The following is a 24,076-nucleotide window of genomic DNA, read 5'->3' as shown; positions in this document are numbered from 1 at the left end:
GGGGGGGGAGGGACCACTGTTTGGGCGCATGGCAGAGCTCGGAAGAGAAGGAGCGCTGTTTGACTTTTCAATGCAAAATTGACTGGAATTGAGATTGGATGCCATGTCGCGTCTGGAGAGCCCCTGATGTGCCTAGCCAGTGAAAACCCCCTACAAGTGACACTATTTTGGAAAGTAGACTCCTATGGAACTTATCCAGATGTGTGGTGAGCACTTTGAACCCTCAAGTGCTTCACAGAAGTTTTAAATGTAGAACCGAAAAAATAAAAAATCATATTTTTTCACAAAAATGATCTTTTCGCCCCCAATTATTTATTTTCCCAAAGGTAACAGGAGAAATTGGACCCCAAAAGTTGTTGTGCAATTTGTTCTGAGTATGCTGATACCCCATATGTGGGGGTAAACCACTGTTTGGGCACACAACAGAGCTCGGAAGTGAAGGAGCGCCTTTTTACTTTTCAACGCAAAATTGACTGGAATTGAGATTGGACGCTATGTCGCATTTGGAGAGCCCCTGATGTGCCTAAACAGTGGAAACCCCCAATTCTAACTCCAAACTCAACCCCAACACACCTCTAACCCTAATCCCAACCCTAACCATAACCACACCCCTAGCCTGAACATGCCCCTAACCCTAATTCCAACCCTAACCACACCCTTAACCCCAACACACCCCTAATCCCAACCCTAACCATAACCACACTCCTAACCCTGACACACCCCTAACCCTAATCCCAAACCTAATCCCTCCCATAAACGTAATCCAAACTCTAACCCATTCTCTAGCCCCAACCCTAACTTTAGCCCCATCCCTAACCCTAACTTTAGCCCCAACCCTAACCCAAACATTAGCCCCAACCCTATCTTTAGCCCTCACCCTAACCCTAATGGTAAAACAGAAATAAATACATTTTTTTACTTTATTATTTTTCCCTAACTAAGGGGGTGATAAAGGGGGGTTTATTTACTGTTTATAGTGGGTTTTTATAGCGGGTTTTTGTTTGGCAGTTGTCAAACACTAAAGACGCTTTTTATTGCAAAAAATAGTTTTTGCATCACCACATTTTGAGAGCTATAATTTTTCCATATTTTGGCCCACAGAGTCATGTGAGGTATTTTGCGGGACAAGTTGACATTTTTATTGGTACCATTTTCGGGCACATGATATTTTTTGATCGCTTTTTATTACGATTTTTGGGAGGCAGAATAAACAAAAACCAGCAGTTCATGAATTTATTTTGGGGGGCCATTTATACCGTTCTGCGTGTGGTAAAATTGATTAAGCAGTTTTATTCTTTGGGTTAGTACGATTACAGCGATATCTCATTTATATAATTTTTTTATGTTTTGGCGCTTTTATACAATAAAATTGACTTTATATAAAAAATAATTATTTTTGCATTGCTTTATTCTGAGGGCTATAACTATAACTTTTTATTTTTTTTGCTGATGATGCTGTAGTGTGGATCGTTTTTTGCTGGACAAGATGATGTTTTTTATTGTATTGTGTTTAGTTATATCCATCTTTTTGATCAAGTATTATCCCACTTTTTGTTTGGCGGTATGAAGATAAAGCATTGTTTTTTGCCTCTTTTTTTTTTTTACGGTGTTCACTAAAGGGGTTAACTAGTGGGACAGTTTTATAGGTCGGGTCGTTACGGATGCGGCGATACTAAATATGTGTACTTTTATTGTTTGTTTTTTTACAAAAAGAAATGTATTTATTGGAACAATATATTTTTGTCTTTATTTAGGAATTTTTTAAATAATATTTTTACTCATGTTAACTTTATTTTTTCAACTTTTTTACATTCTCACTATGTAGTGTCAGATTGCTGATCTGACACTTTGCAGAGCACTGTGTCAGATCAGCGATCTCACAGGCAGTGCAGGAGGCAATGCAGGAGTCCCCAGAAGGACCCCTGTTATGGTTACCCCAATGACCATGGGAAAAAGAATACAAAACGGACTAGCTCTCGGGTGATGGAAACTAAGGTCGACCGTGACCTGAACCTGACCCAACACTTACAGTAGCCGGGGGATGTACCTACGATGCCCTAGACACCACGCGCCAGCCGGAGATCTAACTACCCCTATAAGAGGAATATACAGGCCTGCCTTACCTCCAGTGAGGAACCCCAAAAGATGATAGTAGGCCCCCACAGATATTGACGGTGAGTTCAGAGGAAATGACATACGTAGGATGAACAGCAGATTTAGCACAGTGAGGTCCGCTTACTAGATAGCAGAAGGACAGGAAAGAGTTACTTCACGGTCGACCTAAAAATCACTATTCAAAAACACCATCCAGAAAATACTTTAAACTCCAGTGACAACTCATGCCACTGGAGTAGTAATTTTCTGTCCACAAGAGCTTCCAGCACTGAAGAGTCACATTGCAGATAGCTGGACAAAAATAGCAAAACAAGAAACAAAATTCAACTTAGCTGAACTGGAACTTGAGGCAGGTGAATGCAACAGAATGCTACTAGCACATTGTTGGCCGGCATGTGACTAACAGCCAAGCAGCCTTAAATAGGAAACTCCCCAAGAGGGTGGCGACAGGTAATCAGAGATGGAGGAAGGCACATAAGAGACACTACCATAACAGACCACCGGGGGAGCCCACAAACCGAATTCACAACAGTACCCCCCCCTTAAGGAGGGGGCACCGAACCCTCACCAGAACCACCAGGGCGACCTGGATGAGCACTATGAAATGCACGAACCAAATCGGGAGCATGAACATCGGATGCTGTCACCCAAGAATTAACCTCCTGGCCATAACCTTTCCACTTAACCAGATACTGAAGTCTCCGTCTGGAAACACGGGAGTCCAAGATCTTTTCCACCACATACTCCAATTCACCCTCAACCAACACAGGAGCAGGTGGATCAGCAGAAGGAACAACCGGTACCTCATACCTCCGCAATAATGACCGATGGAAAACATTATGGATATTAAAAGATGCTGGGAGGTCCAAACGAAAGGACACAGGATTAAGAACCTCCAGAATCCTATAAGGGCCGATAAACCGAGGCTTAAACTTAGGAGACGAGACCTTCATAGGAACAAATCGAGAAGACAGCCACACCAGGTCCCCAACACCAAGACGAGGACCAATACGCCAATGACGATTAGTGAACTGTTGAGTCTTCTCCTGGGACAACTTCAGATTGTCCACAACCTGTCCCCAAATCTGATGCATCCTATCAACCACAGCATCCACTCCAGGACAATCCGAAGACTCCAATTGACCGGACGAAAACCGAGGGTGAAACCCTGAATTACAAAAAAAAGGAGAAACCAAAGTGGCAGAACTAGCCCGATTGTTAAGGGCAAACTCTGCCAAAGGCAAAAAGTCAAGCCAATCATCCTGATCAGCGGACACAAAACACCTCAAGTAAGTCTCCAAGGTCTGATTAGTACGCTCAGTCTGGCCATTAGTCTGAGGATGGAATGCAGACGAAAAAGACAAATCGATACCCATCCTGGCACAGAACGTCCGCCAAAATCTAGACACAAACTGAGTACCCCTGTCAGACACTATATTCTCAGGAATACCATGCAAACGCACCACATTCTGAAAAAATAGAGGAACCAACTCAGAGGAGGAGGGCAATTTGGGTAAAGGTACCAAATGAACCATCTTGGAAAAACGGTCACAAATCACCCAGATGACAGACATCCTACGAGAAACCGGAAGGTCAGAAATAAAGTCCATAGAGATGTGCGTCCAAGGCCTCTTAGGAATAGGCAACGGCAACAACAACCCACTGGCCCTAGAACAGCAGGGCTTGGCCCGAGCACAAACATCACAAGACTGCACAAACATGCGCACATCTCGAGACAAAGAAGGCCACCAGAAGGACCAATTAGCAACATCAGCACCCTTTTTGGTCAAATCAGTCAAAGGTTTAGCAATGGCAGAAAAACCCGCTATAAATCGGCGATAGAAATTAGCAAAACCCAAGAACTTTTGCAGACTCTTCAAAGAAGTAGGTTGCATCCAATCACAAATAGCCTGGACCTTGACAGGGTCCATCTCCATAGATGAAGGGGAAAAAATATATCCCAAAAAGGAAATTCTCTGAACTCCAAAACTACACTTTGAGCCCTTTACAAAAAGAGAATTAGCTCGCAAAACCTGAAAAACTCTCCTGACCTGTTGAACGTGAGATTCCCAGTCCTCCGAAAAAACAAGAATATCATCCAAATACACAATCATAAACTTATCCAGATATTCACAGAAAATATCGTGCATAAAGGACTGAAAAACGGAAGGGGCATTTGCGAGACCGAAAGGCATTACCAAATACTCAAAATGGCCTTCAGGCGTATTAAATGCGGTCTTCCACTCATCCCCCTGCTTAATCCGCACCAAATTATACGCACCACGTAGATCGATTTTAGTGAACCACTTAGCCCCCTTTATACGAGCAAACAGATCAGTCAGTAAAGGTAACGGGTACTGGTATTTAACTGTAATCTTATTCAAAAGTCGATAGTCGATACAAGGTCTCAATGAACCATCCTTTTTACCTACAAAGAAAAATCCTGCCCCTAGTGGAGACAACGAGGGGCGAATATGACCCTTTTCCAAAGATTCTCTGATATACTCCCGCATAGCAGTATGTTCAGGTACAGACAAATTAAACAAGCGACCCTTAGGAAACTTACTACCGGGGATCAATTCAATAGCGCAGTCACACTCTCTGTGGGGAGGGAGAGAATCAACTTTAGGCTCTTGAAAGACATCATAAAAATCTGACAGAAATGCTGGGATCTCAGAGGGAGTAGATGAAGAAATAGGAACCAAAGGTGCATCCCCATGAATACCCCGACATCCCCAGCTCAACACAGACATAGATTTCCAGTCCAAGACGGGATTATGAATCTGTAACCATGGTAATCCAAGCACTAAGACATCATGTAGGTTATATAATACAAGGAAACGAATAATCTCCTGATGGTCTGGGGTAAGACGCATAGTCACTTGTGTCCAATATTGTGGTTTATTGCTAGCCAAAGGTGTAGAATCAATACCCTTCAGGGGAATAGAAACTTCCAACGGCTCCAAATCAAACCCACAACGCTTGGCAAAGGACCAATCCATGAGACTCAGAGCGGCGCCAGAATCCACATAAGCATTCACAGTCACAGATGATAAGGTACAAATCAATGTCATGGACAAAAGAAATTTTGACTGCAAGGTACCTGTAGAAAAAGATTTATCAACCTTTTTATCAACCTTATTTATACGTTTAGAGCATGCTGATATAACATGAGCTGGATCTCCACAGTAGAAGCACAATCCATTTTTGCGCCTATAATTTTGACGTTCGCCTCTAGACAAAACACGATCGCATTGCATATGCTCTAATGCCTTTTCAGAGGTCACCGCCAAATGGTGCACAGGTCTTTGCTCAGAAGACACCGCCATATGGTGCACAGGTTTTTGCTCAGAAGATACCGCCATATGGTGCACAGATTCTTCCTCAGAAGACCCCGCCATATGGTGCACAGATTTGCGCTCCCGCAAACGCCGATCAATCTGGATAGCCAATTTCATGGCATCATTCAGACCTGTAGGCACAGGGAACCCCACCATGACATCCTTCACGGCATCAGAGAGACCTTCTCTGAAATTAGCTGCTAAAGCGCACTCATTCCATTTAGTAAGCACCGACCATTTACGGAATTTCTGGCAGTATATCTCAGCTTCATCTTGCCCTTGGGAAAGAGCTATCAAGGCTTTCTCAGCCAAAATCTCCAAATTAGGTTCTTCATAAAGCAACCCCAAAGCCTGAAAAAACGCATCTACATTTAACAACGCAGGATCCCCTGGCGATAATGCAAATGCCCAACTTTGTGGGTCGCCGCGCAGTAGAGAGATAACAATTTTAACTTGTTGAGTCTGATCACCAGCAGAGTGAGATCTCAGAGACAAAAACAATTTGCAATTTTCTCTGAAACTCAAAAACCGGGATCTGTCTCCGGTAAAGTATTCAGGCAGAGGAATCTTAGGTTCAGACATTGGAGCACGTATAACAAACTCTTGTAGGTTCTGTACTTTTGTCGCAAGGTTATTCAAACCCGCAACTAAACTCTGTGGATCCATGTTTCAAATGGGTGTAACCCAAGCATTCAGAGGTTAAGAGGAGAGGAGAAAAAAAAAAAGGCTGAAGACTGCAGTTTAAGCAAGGAATACAAATGATCAAACTAAGGTGCACTTTCAAACACAGAAAAAAAAACCTTTTCTTCTCCTTCCTACTTTAGTGCATATTTTAACACATAGATTTTTTATGGCCGGCCAAACTGTTATGGTTACCCCAATGACCATGGGAAAAAGAATACAAAACGGACTAGCTCTCGGGTGATGGAAACTAAGGTCGACCGTGACCTGAACCTGACCCAACACTTACAGTAGCCGGGGGATGTACCTACGATGCCCTAGACACCACGCGCCAGCCGGAGATCTAACTACCCCTATAAGAGGAATATACAGGCCTGCCTTACCTCCAGTGAGGAACCCCAAAAGATGATAGTAGGCCCCCACAGATATTGACGGTGAGTTCAGAGGAAATGACATACGTAGGATGAACAGCAGATTTAGCACAGTGAGGTCCGCTTACTAGATAGCAGAAGGACAGGAAAGAGTTACTTCACGGTCGACCTAAAAATCACTATTCAAAAACACCATCCAGAAAATACTTTAAACTCCAGTGACAACTCATGCCACTGGAGTAGTAATTTTCTGTCCACAAGAGCTTCCAGCACTGAAGAGTCACATTGCAGATAGCTGGACAAAAATAGCAAAACAAGAAACAAAATTCAACTTAGCTGAACTGGAACTTGAGGCAGGTGAATGCAACAGAATGCTACTAGCACATTGTTGGCCGGCATGTGACTAACAGCCAAGCAGCCTTAAATAGGAAACTCCCCAAGAGGGTGGCGACAGGTAATCAGAGATGGAGGAAGGCACATAAGAGACACTACCATAACAGACCACCGGGGGAGCCCACAAACCGAATTCACAACAGACCCCCACGACAATCTTGAATACGGGGCCTGTAGGGAGGAGGACGGAGGAGACGCTCGGATCACATCACGCTGTTCTGAGGGTCTCAGGGAAGCACGCAGGGAGCCCCCTCCCTGCGCGATGCTTCCCTATGCCACCGGAACACTGATATCTTGTTTGATCGCAGTGTTCCAGGGGTAAATGTGCCTGGAAGCGGTTCGTGACTGCTCCTGGCACATAGTGCCGGATGTCAGCTGTGATAATCAGCTGACACCCGGCCGCGAGCGGCTGTGCTCCCCCCGTGGGCGCGGCTGATTGCGTATGACATACTATCCCGCCCAAGGGAATTAAGCTTCAGGTCACATGGACGGGATAGTTCATCCGATGGCAGAAAGGGATTAACCTTTCCCTGACATTGGACATACTAATACATCCAATACAATCCAACACATCCATAATCTCCATTTATGGTGCCAACTCAGAAATTGAGCCTTATGACCCATATGAATCTAACAGGGACTAGAGGAGCTGATATCGTATCTGCCTGCTGTTGCTAACCCCTTAAATGCTGCTGTCAGTTATTGACAGTGGCATTTACATTGCGCAGTCTGGGGGTCACACTGTTCCACATGCCCACTGTGCCCCCTATGACAAGATTGTGGCTTGTCATGGCAAAGTCACAAATTTGCTACTATCACCATAATTGTACTGACCTGGAAAATCATGTTGCCAGGTCATTTTAACAGCACAGTGAACTAAAGAGCAGAAATAAAAACCTCAAAATACTTGTGGAATTGCATTTTGTTTTGCTAATAAATAGAAAAATAAAAGAAGGAGAGGAAAAAATAATAGTGCAAAAATGGAAATCGCCCGGTGAGAATGAGTTAATCCTGACTACATTCCCAACTTTATTTGCTGAAATGCAGCTCCTACCTTCTGAAGATAATACTTCTAACTTCTTATTATTGTACTGTTCTCCAACCCTTCAGACAACAAACTGCCTTCTGTTACAGCCAAATCTTTCAAGTTTTTACTCTTCAGTCCAGAGCACCTGCTGACATTTTTCTGTTTTCATGCACAGTTGAGTCACTTGGCCTTGTTTAAAGAATGAGGCCATGTTTCCAAGTGGCGTATTTGCTGCAGATTGGACGCAGCGTACAGCCACAGTGTCCAATCCGCAGGGTCCAGATGTTACAGCTTAGGCTGGTTTCACACTTGCGTTTTTATCTGCATGCGTTTTTAAAAAAAACGCATGTGTGAAAAAACGCATGTAAACGCGGTAAAACGCATGCGTTTTTTAGACGCATGCGTTTTTATAGAAAACCACAAGAAAACAAGGAAAAACAAAAAACCCTAACCCTAACCCTACCCCTAACCCTACCCCTAACCCTACCCCTAACCCTAACCCTAACCTGAAATGCGTGGCACTGAAATACGTTTATATACGTATATACGTATATACGTATATAAGTGCCATGATATTTCAGTGGCCACGTATATAAGTGCCATGTATTTAAGTGCCACGTAAGTGCCACGTATTTAAGTGCCACGTAAGTGCCACGTATTTAAGTGCCACGTATATAAGTGCCACGTATTTAAGTGCCACTTATATAAGTGCCACGTATTTAAGTGCCACGTATTTAAGTGCCACGTATTTCACGTAAATGCCACGATATTTCAGTGCCACGCATTTAACCCTACACTTAACCCTACCCTAAATACGTGGCACTGAAATACGTGGCACTGAAATACGTGGCACTGAAATATCATGGCACTGAAATACGTGGCACTGAAATACGTGGCACTGAAATATGTGGCACTATGACTGTCAGAAAATGTTCTTTAAACGGTTAGGGGTGAGGTTAGGGGTAGGGTTAGGGTTTGGATCCCTTTATCACCTTGATGGTGGTGGGTGACTTTTCAGTGTGTTTTCTTGTTTTTTCCAATAAAAACGCATGCGTTTTTAACGCAAACAAACGCATGTGCTTAAAAACGCATGCGTTTACATAGACAGCAATGCATTTTTTTGCCGCGAAAAAACGCATGCGTTTTTTCGCGGCAAAAAAAACACGCAAGAAAATACTGCAGGTAGCATTTCTGAAAATGAACGCATGCAGAAAAAAAACGCATGCGTTTGAAAACGCGACCAAACGCGTACAAAAAACGCATGCGTTTTCAATGTTAAATATAGGGGGAAAAACGCATGCGTTTTTTGTGCAAAAAACGCTGCAGACAAAAACGCAAGTGTGAAACCACCCTAAGTGGAGGGGATTTTGTGAAATCCCATATCCACTATGCGCACAAAGACGCAAGTGGCAGACTTGCGTATATGCACATGCGGCGCGTCTTTATAGACCGCAGCATGTCAGTTTATCTTGCGGAGACGCTCAGTCTCCTCCGCAAGATAAATAGCACCGTTCTATGTATAGGATGAGGTGATTCCGTATGATTCAATGAACACTTGCGGAATCATCGAGCGTACAAAAGACGGCAGGCCTTTGGATGGGGCGAGTTTCCGTTGTGTCCAAAGTACTGCCATTCCAGAACGTGGAAACATAGCCTAACTACTTGGCCACAATAACTACCTTGTGACTTGGTGCTGTGCTCAATCTTGCCTTGGTATATGACCTGTAACATGAAATGGTCTTCCACAACCTCATGTTTGAAGTAGAGTTTGGAGGTTCCTGACCAAGGTTTAAGCCTCTTAAACAGTTGTGTCTGTTTATAATATTGACTGCGTTTTTACATACACATGATAATGATGATCGTTATTACCTGGTATAATCAGTTACTCATCCACCTGACTATAATCCTACAAATCTCTGACTGAATTATGCTGTTTTAAAGGTACAGGCTGGTTACACCAAATATTGATGTGATTTGGATTTCTCTTTTGTTCATTCAAGTTGTATTTTGTTCACTGATAAAAAGATAAAAAATAAACTATTAACACTTCTATTTTTTAAAGTAATAATAAGCGAATTGCTGTGCGTGACCCCTGGTGACCTTGAGATCCCAGAGGGTAAGGAAATTCATGCAGATCATGTCCATAGGCACATATTATTGAACTTGACCATGGACTCGGATCGTGCAAACCGATCCGCTCATCTCTATTTGAAAGCATTGTTAGTTGCAACTTTTTTCCACACCTGCCTAAAACGTTTGCACAGTGTTGGATGTAAAGGTATCATATGCATTTGATTTTCAACAGATCATTTACCAATGATTTAAATCTAGCAAACACAACTTATCCCATGGTACCTCATTATGTTTGATGCATCCTCTGCATCAGGATCAGCACAGTACTTGTTTGCAAGAATTAAGCAAGCATCGGCCGACTCAATCTGTCAAACAAAAATGTAAACTGGTCATTTAACGTTGCTTACATGTGGCTTTTAAACAATATGTGCACTGAAAAGGGTTTTTACCTTTCACACTTTTTAATTCATTTCAAGAAGTTATTTTACACTGTTCGATTCTCGCTAGTGAGTTTTCCTAGGTGGTTGCAAATTGCGCAGAGTAAATGGATCCATACCCTTTCCAGGTTCAGTGCTGTGTCTCTACTGCTGCCCTGATTATTGTGTACAGGCAACAGCTGTGACATCATGTTCACAAAGGCTGCAGACAGTCAGTGGGCTAAACGGCACTGCTGATGTAGGCAACATAAGCTGCTGACCCCTGTGACTGGCTGCAGTGGTATAGACATATCACCACTTCATCCTGTGATGAATCACTGTAGAAGCAGCGGTGACACAACACTGAACCAGGGGTGGCTTAGTAACAAGTAATGGTATTAGTTTTAATGCCACCAGGATAAATTAGTTTAAAAAATAAGTTGAAAAGGAAAACAAAACCCTTGGAGAGATTTCACATTGTGCTCATCTTCACGCTCGTGGGTCCCATCGGGGCTTGTGTACAAACCCCCCACAAAACAGCATTCGAACGTATGTACCTACGGGGCCATAGACTAAAATGGTGCTGACAGAGCGAACATGTGCTCTGCCATGCACCATTTTCGGGTGTATACGCCTACTGCATCTGTGCATCCGTCTCCAGTAGGCGTATACACCCGAAAATGGTGCATGGCAGAGCACATGTTCACTCTGTCAGCACCATTTTAGTCTATGGCCCCGTCGGCACATACATCGGAATTCTGTTTTCCGGGAGGTTCGGATGTAAGCCCTGATTGGAGCCACCGATCATGTGCCTAAACGCAGTGTGAAACAATGTCAAAGAGCAAAAAAAGAATAATCCATCTTTCCACTAATTTTAAGGGTCCATTGTGCCCAACGAAGAATCCTCTGATAGTCAGGACCTTGACACTGTAGAAAATGATATTATCAGACAGTACTTCATCTTCATTTTGTACAAACAAAAAAAGACACACTATTTCAAGATATTTGAGGTTTTGTGATGCTCCCTGAGCCAGTAGAAAGATTTTGACTTTACCAATAAGTAACAACCTTTTGATATATATTTCACATTTTAGTTCCACAAGGCATCATAATATTCACATAGGTACAGACAGATAGCAGTCATTTCCACCAATCCCCAGTGGAGTGTTCTTTCTACGCTTACCACAGATAAATTGACAAATTACAGAAGATATAATGTATCCACACATGTACCTAACTCCTTTATTCATTTATTTTATAGTGACATGGAAGAAAGTGATCAAAGGTGTTATTCCACAAAATAGATTCATCCCATAATTACAGGATAGGTGATACACGTATAATCGCTGGGGCACATGCACTCATCACTAGAATGGAAATCTCAAGTTTGCAGAGAAAATCCATTTAAGGAGCTATTTTACTTCTTATACCCGTCATTCAGTCAATAAATCACTGAGTAAGAAATCGCAACAAATCTAGAAATGTGATCATACAACAAACAATGAAAGGGGTTTTATCGGTCGTCTATGACAGCACTACGGAGAGAGGGGATCCGCCCTTCAAGAACAGGAAACCTACAGATACATAAGGGCGGCACCTCTCCCACGCATCAGTTGGTTTCCTGTTCCTGGAGGACAGGATTCCCTACAGATATCACTCCGTTCATCTATCAACACCAAGGCCGGCTGTCCGACCCAGGTAGCGAGGGGTCTCCTACCTTGGGCAGTGCGGGTCCCTGGAAGCGCCACGGTGGGTCCAGGTAGGACTCCACAACAGTGTGCGGTGCAGGGTGGAGCAGCGTCCGGGGCAGTCTGTCTCCAAGTCAGCAAGGTGAGTATGTCTCCCCCCTGGGTCTGTTCGCTCTCCTGGGCCTCTGTCTTCCCTAACTCTGGTCCTGTCGATGTGCAGGCTTCCTGGAGCACCCCTCTGCGCTCCTTTCAGATCAGAGGTCGGCGGGGCCGGAGCCGGGTGTCGGGCGCCGGCTTCTGCCGCGATCGCCGCTGTGCTGTGGCCGCGTGCGGCGATGGGGGGGGTCCGGCAGCGCCATCCCCGGCTTCCGGGCGTGTCCCTGAGTGCACTGCCCGATACCGGAAGTGACGCGCGGAGGGGGCGGGGCCGGGACCGGAAGTCAAACGCCGGCCGGCTTTAGCTGAGAATGCCATGGTCCTGCATGCGATGGGGACAGCGGGGGGGGAGCGGTCAGAGGCGGGGGGGGTGGAGCAGTGGCCTGCAGGTGGGGGGATGGATTCTGGCCGCACACCTGCACATGTTCCGGATCCGGGGGAAGGGCTATTTATAGCCGAACAGAACGCTGCAGGGCTGCTTGTGAGCCCATCTGCAGCTATGGATGAGCCAGAAGCTGCCGTCGGTTTGCTGGAGCAGGAGCAGGACAGATCCTCGGAGAGGTCCCATGCGAACCCCCAGGCGAAGACCCGCGGACGCAGTAACCAGGCCAGTCGCAGATCTAAACAGACGGTAAGGTTGGATGGGGTAATCAGACACTTCCAGTACAGGGCCCTCCCCTTTGGTATATCGGTCGCCCCTCGAGTGTTTACCAAAATTATGGCGGAAGTTATGGCACACCTGCATGAGTCCAACATTCTAATAATCCCCTACCTGGACGATCTCCTTATCGTAGGTAAAACGGCGGATCACTGTCTGGAACCGTTACATAAAGTGATGTCGGCTCTGGAGCGTCTGGGGTGGTTGCTAAATGTTAAAAAATCACGCTTACAGCCCATGACGGTGCAGCGATTTTTAGGCCTGACCCTGGATTCCCAGGTTCAGGAATGCCGTTTACCTCAAGAGAAAATTGATCGCCTGCACCTTCAGGTGCTGAATGCCTCTAAAAACCCCACCATGTCCCTTAGAAGAGCCATGTCTCTGTTAGGCTCTCTCTCGTCCTGTATTCCAGCGGTCCAATGGGCCCAGTATCATACGAGGATACTTCAGGGCGAGGTGCTGTTACAACAAAAAAGGTTGGGGGGATGTCTGGAGAGCCGGCTGACTCTATCCCAAGACGCTATGGTATCCCTCAGATGGTGGCTAGACCAAGAGAACCTGTCCACAGGGGTCCCCTGGGGAGTTACATACTCGTATAGTCACCTCGGACGCTAGCCCTTCTGGGTGGGGGGCTCACATGGGGGATACATTGGTCCAGGGGCTTTGGCATCGGGATCAGATAGAAATGTCTTTCAACCTAAAGGAGTTAACGGCTGTGGAACGGGCAGTTAAATCACTCCTTGTCTATCTACAGGGCCACCACGTGCGGGTATTCTCGGACAATCGGGTCGCCATGGCATACATAAATCACCAAGGCGGGACTCGTTCCAAATCCCTAATGTGCGTAGCAGATCGTCTATTCCATCTAGCAGAGCAACATCTTCTCTCATTGACGGCTCTTCACATAAGAGGGGCAGAAAACACTACGGCGGATTTCTTAAGCCGCAACACATTGAGGCAGGGAGTGTGGTCCCTGAAGGGCTCCATCTTCAACCTCATCGTGGAAAGATGGGGTCAACCAGAGGTAGACCTGTTTGCCACAAAAGAAAACAGGAAAGTGGCACAATTCTGCTCTCTCAACCCCAGAGAAAATCCTCTGTCAGTGGACGCCCTCCTCACAGACTGGAACTTCAGGCTAGCCTACGCCTTTCCTCCCCTGTCTCTACTTCCTCTGGTGGTGAGGAAAATCAGGAAGGACAAAGCCACAGTGATAATAATTGCCCCCTTCTGGCCCAGAAGGACGTGGTTTCCATGCCTGAGGGCTATGTCGATATCCGACCCATGGGTCTTGCCAGACATCCCGGATCTCCTATCCCAGGGCCCAGTCTACCATCCTCGGGCGGTTGGCCTTCATCTGATGGCGTGGATTTTGAGCGGGCGCTGTTAAAGGATAGGGGGTTCTCTCCGGGCCTCATTAACACTCTGCTGAAGAGCAGAAAAATAATCACCACAAAGATTTATGTCAGGATCTGGAAGAGGTTCCTTCAAAACTCGGGAGTAATAGCTGGTCAGTCAATACCAATAGACCAGATTTTAGAATTCTTACAGAAGGGGTTAGATATGGGGTTATCCCCAAATACACTTAAAGTGCAGGTATCAGCCTTAGGGGCTCTCTTTTGCTGCAACATTGCTGAGAATCACTGGGTCAGCAGATTCATCAGAGCGACAAAACGGTCTAGGCCAATGGTGAAGAATAGGGTCATGCCATGGGATCTGAACCTAGTCCTCTCAGCCATGACAGAGGCCCCATTTGAGCCAATTGCATCAGCCTCTATTAAAAATTTATCCCTTAAAGTAGCCTTCCTGGTGGCCCTAACATCGGCGCGTAGGATAGGCGACATCCAAGCATTATCCAGGGTTCCCCCTTACATGCAGCTTAGGGATGATAGAGTGATACTATCCCCTGATCCAGCATATCTTCCTAAAGTAGAGTCCAGGTTCCACAGAACACAGGAAATAGTTCTTCCATCCTTCCTCCCCAATCCTACTAATGATAAGGAGAGGAAGCTACACACTTTAGATGTAAAAAGATGTATCCTGGAATATCTAGCCGTAACTGATCCCTGGAAGATAGATAATGCCCTATTCGTGTCCTATCAGGGTAGTAGGAAGGGTCATAGAGCATCGAAATCTACTTTAGCTAGATGGATCAGGGAGACTATCTCGCTGGCATACATCTCAAAGGGCAAGCGGGCGCCTGAAGGTCTGAAAGCGCATTCCACTAGAGCTATGGCGGCCTCGTGGGCGGAAAGATTGGAGGTGTCGATCGACCAAATTTGTAAGGCTGCTACTTGGTCTTCCCCAAACACATTCTATAAACACTATAGAGTGAACTTGGGTGCCTCTTCTGATCTCTCTTTTGGTGTAAGGGTGCCGCCAGCTGTAGTCCCTCCCTAGTTAGTTACTCTCTGTAATTCTCTCCGTAGTGCTGTCATGGACGACCGATAAAGTCTTAGTTACTCACCGGTTAATGGTGTTTTTCGGAGTCCATGACAGCACCTGTACATACCCTCCCGTCTTCTTAAGTTCTGGGTGTACACCTCTTCCTTTATTTATATAATTCACGGATAGTGAATAGTTAGTTATTGTATCATTGTTTATTATGTATGCTATTAACCTTGGTGGTCCTCTTGTGCTCCGTAAACCAACTGATGCGTGGGAGAGGTGCCGCCCTTATGTATCTGTAGGTTTCCTGTTCCTGAAGGGCGGATCCCCTCTCTCTGTAGTGCTGTCATGGACTCCGAAAAACACCGGTGAGTAACTAAGACTTTCCAGAAATATACGATAACCCATGTTGATGCTCCATACACCATCCTGCTGATTAGTGAGTGCCATGGCTCGGACACCTAATGGGTTCACAGTAAATACAATACATGTTATCTGAAATATTCATGACAAGAGTAAAACATAAAGGAATCTTTTACCTTAACTCTAGCAAGGTCATGGGGGTTCAGGACTGATCCCTGGTAAAATTCTACCTGAGTAAAGTGCCTCTTAAAGAGAGCTTCAAGCTCTAGATTAGGAGATATGCTGCGGAGAAAATACACAGGGCATGATTTACTGGGGAATCATACAAATGAAAACATTTAAACAGCATTCTACAACTCCAACAGTACATGTACATGCCATGGTCATGGTTTCTTCATTTCATGAGCTGTCTCATACATCTGATTAGAACCCGCAGAAATCCATTTGCTTGCAACAAGTGATTCTACCCTAATCGGCTATTTTTGCCAGGAACGTCTCTTTAAATGTAGATGTGTGTAAATATAATCATCGTTATTATTGGTTATGATAACAATGCTATTACTACCATGATAATAACAATAATAATAGTTGGCATTATAATTGTTATAATTAAAATGGCTTTCCTGTTTCATAAAGTGAAGGCATTTCCCCAACATCCCAACATATGCTATCACTTTAGGATTGGTAGGGGTTCAACTATTGGGCCACTAACAAAGAATGAAGGGGTGTAACGCTGCTTTAGCATGATGCCTTATTCCAATTTCATGGAGATGGGGCTGCTGCACAGGGAAAAAACATTAATGGATGCATCGCTACATGAATGCTGTGTTCCCTTCATTCTCAGTAACAGTGGGGGTCCCACAAGTCTAGACACTAGATCATAAAATGAAGGCATATGCTAGTAATAAAAATATTGCAATGGAAATTCTTTTTTAATTAACGATAATTTAATTTCAAAGCTCAATGGTTTTCAACAAGTTGACAAAGAAATGCCCAACATTTGTCTACAATATAAAAGGCCCTGAGGATTCCACCGAAGAACCAATGCCTTCTTCAGCAGTATACAGCCCTACTAGTAAGAAGTAATCAGAGTCTTTTACCACAGCTGCCCCAGACTAGTATATGAAGTGTAAAAATATACAATTATTCAATCTTAGCAGTGTACAAAGAAGGAGGGGAAATCAAATACATATGGAAGAAATCCATATACCGGTATATCATTTTCTTATTTTAATATTCTATGCTGTATTACAATGTTATTCAATAGCCACAAAGCCACACTTATCGAAGAAATGAAGAAAGCACAGAACTAAAGTTTATAGCTTCAACTAAAAAACATTGAAGTTGAGAAAAAAAAACAATTGTACTTATGGGTTTAACAATATTTTACATGGATTTTCCATATAAAAATTGCCAAATAGAGAATAGTGTAGAATAAAACAATAATCACCTGTTCGTGCATGTCGCTCCATTGATTCAACTGTGGGAAATCGTGACCATTTTTGTTTTCTTGGCACCATTGAGGACATGCAGCATACACATGTGACCGCTGCAGTCAATAACTGCCTTTAGTGGTCTGAGACATGTGACTGGCTACAATGGTCATGTGAGTAGACGGCATATCATCAGCTGAGCAAACAGGACAATTTCTCTTTTTGGCCAAACTTTTCATGATCATCTTAGTAGAATGATGTCAACATCTTCAACACCTATTGAAATCTATGCCTCAACTAATTGCTATGATTCTAGAGGTCAAAGGATGTCAAATGCATTAATAGATGGGACTTTCTCATAAAGTGGCCATTCGGTATACAGTGAAAAGAAAAGGGGTAACAATATTTTTAACTTTTGACTTTCAGGCTCCATATCTCATTATCCACTTCTGCTTTGAACTTTATACTGCCTTTATTTTATAAACAGTCATCTCATACAGGGTGGGCCATTTATATGGATACACCAAAAATAAAATGGGAATGATTGGTGAAATTCTTGTGAAATTCTCAATAAGTTTGATGTGTCACATGACCCTCTTCCCATTGGAAAAAATGAAGTTGGATCCAAAATGGCCGATTTCAAAATGGCCGCATGGTCACCACCCATCTTGAAAAGTTTTCCCCCTCCCATATGCTAATGTGCCACAAACAAGAAGTTGATATCACCAGCCATTCCATTTTATTTAGGTGTATCCAATGGCCCACCCTGTACTTAAATTTCACTTGCAAATACTTTGCATATTATTAGTTTTGCAGATTTATGTCACTGCATTGTTACTGTTTTGATCCTAAAGATCTAAATTTTAATTTTTACAATTTTGTTACTGTTTTGTAAATCCACCTTTGGCTTTCATCACTGCCTGAATCCTTCTGGGCTTGCGCTCGATCAGATTCAAACATGTGTCAACCGAAATTTGATCTCAGGTCTCTTCTACATGCTCCCAAAGTTGGTACATACTGTTCAACTCACTTGTGTACTGTATGTATACATTTTTTTCTTTAGTTCTACCCACAAGTGTTTGATTGGGTTTAGGTCTAGGGACTGTGGAAGCTATTCCAGCACTTGTACTTCACTGTCATTGAACCATTTCTTCGCCAATCTCGATGTACGCTTTTTGTTGTTGTCCTTTTGTAACACTATGTTGTCCTTTTCATACCCATAGTACTTGAGTGTATGAAGTAACTCACCTTGTAGGATACTCACATATAGCTCAGCATTGAGACCACCATTGATCCTGGTCAAGTATCCAATGCGTTTAGCTGTGAAACAACCCCGTATCATCAGGCTTCCTCCACCGAACTTGTTATTTCCTTCAATTTCTCAATCTGTTAGCCCCCTTTTCAATTGTTTCTTTCAGACTGATTTGCACCTATCAGAGCCTAGTATATTGACTTTCGCATCATCGCCCCAAATCACCCGTTTCAAATCCTTAGATGTTCACTTTTCGTACTTGTTTGCAAACTCGTACCGACGCTTCTTATGACAAAATTGAAGTTGATGCTTCTTTTCATTTTTTCAGGCCACCATTCCAGACTTGTGTAATGTAAGCTGCATGATGCTTGCATCGATGTCTGTGATCTCACTATTATGAACCATACGAGCAACCTTCACTGAAGTGTTTGTAGTGCCTGAACTGATAGACCTTGGAATGAGCTGACTTGTTAACTCTGATATTTTGACTGGATGTCCACCTTTTGTCTTCTGAATGGATTTCGTATTCTTCCAACGGCCATGATGCAGTTTGGCAATTGTCTTGGTCAACAGATCGATATCGATGAGCTAGATAATGCTGTTTCTCATTTCTTCGGAAATCATCTTCATGGCTGCTCCTTGATTCAAACCAGTGACCTTTCCACTTGGGAGTCAACCTAATAATACAGTGAGCTATTAGGGAATGTGAGAAAGAGTTGCATTTTGTAGTATTCAGGGAGAAAAATATTTTTCCACCACCAGGAGAAAAACAGTAACAATGCAGTGAAAAGAATATGCATGTATGTCTGTAGGAGATAGCCAAGATGATTGTCTATAAAATGATGGGAGTCTCACGATCAAAGCAGTAGTGAATGGTGAGATATGGAGCCTGAAAATCAAAAGTTCAAAACAATGTTACCCTTTTGCTTGTCAGTGTAGATCAACATAAATATATGTAAGGTTTCAATAAAGCATGGCACTACACTCAACAGAGTCCTGTGAACAAAGCCTGTATGTAATGCTTGGAAATTGCATTGCTTAGTTCAGAGCCTGTCTCCCAAGTACAGATGAGCGAATTTCATCAAGTCAGGGCTTATTCGGCAAGCTTATTCAGCTTATTTGTTGGGCTCTCCATGCATGTGTCATGACTGTTACACAGCAACACATGCAGCTGCAGACCCAAACAGCTGATCAGCTGACGCGATCCAAGAAGCCAGGTTCCTTCTGTAGCTTATACGGTAAGCATAATAGCTTGCCGAATAAGCCCTAACCCAATCAAATTCACTCATCTCTACTCTCAAGTATCACACTGTACAGCCTCCATGCACTTAGAAAGACTTTGTTGGCTTCTCTTTGTACGGGGAACCAGTGCTTCTGCTGATTCACATTTGTAAATAGAGAAAATAGAGCCATAAACGGGCCATTTGCATGTGGTTTTAAGAGACTTACTGGCATATCTGATTTTTTTAAATATACGGTATATATGTATACATATATATATATGTATTGAATATTAAATCGAATATAAGATAACAAACTTGTCATGACTACAAGCTGATTTTTTTTATCTACCCTAATAGTTTTGAACATAATAGCAAAAAGTTTCCATAAACAATTATAACTTTATTTTTCCAATTCAAATCAAGACTATATGGGAAACAATCAAGGTCACCGTTAGAAAACATTTGTCACATTGTTATGAGAGGTTACCCACTTGTGCAGAAATACAATCTCCACGTTCACATCGTCTCGATCTTTATGGAGGAAGTCCTTTAAGAAGTTGGAAACGCTTTCTAGAGTGATGTGACCACAGACCACAATATGCCTGGAAAACAAAAGTATCAGTTAAATATAGGAATCTTCTGTAACTCTAGGAAAAATGGGAACCCGTGTAGCATTACTCTGTAGATAGATGTCTTCTAAGAAATCAAGAGACATAAGTTATGATGACAGTTTTCACAATTAGTCCTTTATTTCCAGCTAGAAAATAAATATACCATATAAATACTGATTTCTCATGGCACTGAGTCAAATGTGCTCCTTCTGTGTATACTGCAATTAATATTTCTCTAAAAGGGCAAAACATGAGTGTCAAAAGATAATTGCTAAATATGCATTATTTATACAATCAAGCAATGGCAACATCATTACATTCAGTGAAACAGTGAAAAAGAAGATAAAATGTAAACTGTAAACATAGATACATTTACATAAATACATACATTTAGTAGGCATTTGTAAAGGAAATGAAAGATTAAAAATAACAAAAACTCTTTTAAAACACAATATTCAGATATCACGTTCAGTTTTCAATCCGTACAGTTGCTATTCCAATTGTTCTACTTGTTTTGCACTAATGCAACTAGTAACCATTTAATGCATAACTGACATTATCAATGTTGATAAATATGCAAGTAAAAAAATTGTAATCATGGCTATATGATCTACTTAACCCCTTAGTGATCAAGCCAATTTTGACCTTAATGACCAGGCCAATTTTTACAATTCTGACCACTGTCACTTTATGAGGTCATAGCTCTGGAACGCTTCAATGCATTCCACTGATTCGGAAAATGATTTTTTGTGACATATTGTACTTCATGATAGTGGTAAAATTTCTTCGATATGACTTGTAATTATGAAAATAATGGAAACTTGGCAAAAATTTAGAAAATTTTGCAATTTTCAAATTTCTTATTTTTGTGCTCTTAAATCAGAGAGATATGTCACACAAAATAGTTAATAAATAACATTTCCCACATGTTTACTTTGCATCAGCACAATTTTGGAAACATAATTTGATTTTGTTTGGATGTTATAAGGGTTAATACCCAAAAGTGACATCATTCTAAAAACTGAACCCCTTGAGGTGCGCAAAACCACATTCAAGAAGTTTATTAACCCTTCAGGTACTTCACGAGAACTAAAGCAGTGTGGAAGGAAAAAATTAACATTTAACTTTTTTCACAAAAAATTTACTTTAGACGCAAACTTTTTTATTTTCACAAGGGTATTAGGAGAAAATGGACCACAAAATTTGTTGTTCAATTTCTCATGATTACGACGATACCCAGTATGTGGGGGAAAGCAACTGTAAAGCAAAATGGTCTGGAATCGATGGCGGGCACCATGTCGGGTTTGGAGACCGCCTGATGTGCCTAAACAGTGGAACCCCCCCAATGCTAACTTCAACCCTAAGGCTACTTTCACACTAGCGTCGTACGACGCACGTGGCAATGTGTCGTGGCGACGTACCGACGCATGCTGTGAAAGCACCGCACAACGGGGGCAGCAGATGCAGCTTTTCAATGCATCCGCTGCCCCATTGTGAGTTGCGGGGAGGAGGGGGTGGAGTTCCGGCTGCGCATGCGCGGTCGGAAATGGCGGACACGACGCACCAAAAAACGTTACATGCAACGTTTTTTGGTGCCGACGGTCCGCCACAACACGAAGCAACCGTCGCACGATGGTTGCGACGTGTGGCAATGCGTCGCAATGCATCGCTAATACAAGCCTATGGAGAAAAAACACATCCTGCAGACAACTTTGCAGGATGTGTTTTTTTTGCAAAACGACGCATTGCAACGTACGTCGCACAACGTTAGTGTGAAAGAGGCCTAACACAGCCCTAATCACAACATACCCCTAACCCTAATCCCAACCCTAACCACAACCTTAACCCCAATCACAACCCTAACTCTAACATCACAACCCTAACCCCAACACCACAACCCCAACCACAACACTAACCATAACACAATCCTAACCCCGACACCACAAACCTAACCCCAGCACAACCGTAACCCCAACACACCCCTAAATCCAACCCTATAAAAAGAAACAAAAGGAGGGCACCACAAAATAAGCAGGATACACCTGATGCATGTCAAGAATCATGAATCAAGAAAAAATGAGAAACAGGGATCACCTTACAATACAATAATATTTTATTTGGTACCACAAAAAACTGAAACACACATAAAAACATTTAAAAAGTCATAAATGACATGGGTTTTGTACAAAAGGCCCACAATAGAGCCTCAGCCTTGCTACATTCCGTATAGTTTGATGTGGGAATGCTTTGTCTATAGATTATGCATCATTTTGATATGCTGTTCATCTTTGGAATAACCTCTCTGTATTACTGCCTATTCCGAGTGGAAATTGCCTTTGTCATTACAAATTGGATTTTTTTATATTGTATTATAAATCATTGCACATGTGGAAAAAGGGAATCCAGCTCCCAGAGATAAAATCACTTAACTTTAATAGTATTCATTTAAAATAGAAGTAAGCTATAAGACATACAAAAACCGGATATAGGTTTTTGTATGTCTGAGACTAAGAGCACTTGTGTGTTCGAAACGTGTACAGTTTACACAGGCACTCTCCTTCCGGTATACCCGGTTTTTGTATGTCTTATAGCCTATTTCTATTTTAAATGAATAATATTAAAGTTAAGTGATTTTAACTCTTGGAGCTGGATTCCCTTTTTTCCACATGTGCATCTCTAGGCGTCTGGCAGAGACGCAAATCCATGCTCAAGATTTCCTGGACTCATAAGGAAATTCATCTAAAGGGTGAGCTGAATATATATTTTTTTCTGTACTATAAATCATTACCTTTTTTCCCCTGGTGTGCTGACCATTTAGGTTTATATATATTTTTTGCAAGCGTATTTAAACTTGTACTAATACCCATGTGATGTTATGGCTTTTTAAATGTTTTTATGTGTTTCAGTTTTTTGTAGTACCAAATAATGCATTGTAAGGTGATCCCTGTTCACATGGCTTGTCTCTTTTCTCCTTTTTTCCCAATCTTAACCACAACCCTAATCCTAACCCTAACCATAACACAACCCTAACCCCAACACCACAACCCTAACCTCAACATTATCAGATCCTGGCTGCATCATAATGCATTAACAATGTTAACCCCTCTACATCTCAATTTTTCTATTCCTTGCCCTCCGCAATGCCATCATAGTACTTTTCTATTTTGCCCAGGAAATATAACATCAGTCAGTCATAGATATTCAGTAGACATAGAATATGTACATCATATCAAAATAGATGTCCAGGATTCTCATAATTGAGGCTCATTTGATCCACTTTATTGGTAGATGGTGATTTATTTGCTTGCAGCATTTTATAAATCTACCCCTACAGAAGATAAAAATTATATCTGCATGCAATGCCTATTTTAATGGGGGTTTTGGAGGTGGGATTGAGTTTCTGCTTATAAACAGTGCAGTGCATATTTTTTAAGCAACTTGTAATTTTAATTAGTTAATATTATTACTGAACAACTGCAGTGGTGTTAGTCAGTAACCTGAAAATTTAAGAAAGTAAAAGTGTGGTTTTATCTTACTTAGGAGAATATCTTTTGTGTTCAGAATTATTAGACAACTATTGGTGTAGAATTACATCTACCACTGCTTGAAGAAAGTGCCTTTTAAAAACTGGCAATAGGTTTGGTAGTTGATTTTGAGTCTATCTTCAACAAGAAAAGGTTCAACTAGCTCATCTTTAATAATATCAGCCCATGACAGTACACCACCCCCACCTTGCTAGTGTCTGTTTGGAAATGGAGGTCTGTGCCCCTTACTGATCCAGCCAAGTACCCATTCAGATAGTCCATCAAGAGTCTCTCTCCTCTCGTCAGTCCATAAAACCTTTGAAAAATCTGTTTTCAAATATTTCTTGGCCCAGTCTTGATGTTTCT

At 42.6% G+C, this 24,076-nt stretch overlaps 1 protein-coding gene across 26 annotated transcripts in view; it reads right to left on the bottom strand.

The window, feature by feature from the left end:
• KCNMA1 (potassium calcium-activated channel subfamily M alpha 1) overlaps positions 1-24,076 on the bottom strand; it is a 1,075,276-nt gene that overhangs the window by 280,611 nt on the left and 770,589 nt on the right. For all 26 annotated transcript variants that reach the window (XM_077259420.1, XM_077259433.1, XM_077259414.1 and 23 more), the window contains exons 10-12: positions 20,067-20,177; positions 15,844-15,949; positions 10,284-10,366 (exon numbers count right to left, since the gene is read on the bottom strand). In XM_077259420.1, coding sequence (XP_077115535.1) covers positions 10,284-10,366; positions 15,844-15,949; positions 20,067-20,177 — 300 coding nt within the window. The remainder of the gene's footprint in view (positions 1-10,283; positions 10,367-15,843; positions 15,950-20,066; positions 20,178-24,076) is intronic.

Source organism: Ranitomeya variabilis, chromosome 4 (genome assembly GCF_051348905.1).
Source record: "Ranitomeya variabilis isolate aRanVar5 chromosome 4, aRanVar5.hap1, whole genome shotgun sequence".
NCBI lineage: Eukaryota > Metazoa > Chordata > Amphibia > Anura > Dendrobatidae > Ranitomeya > Ranitomeya variabilis.
This window is presented reverse-complemented; position numbering and strand designations above follow the sequence as displayed.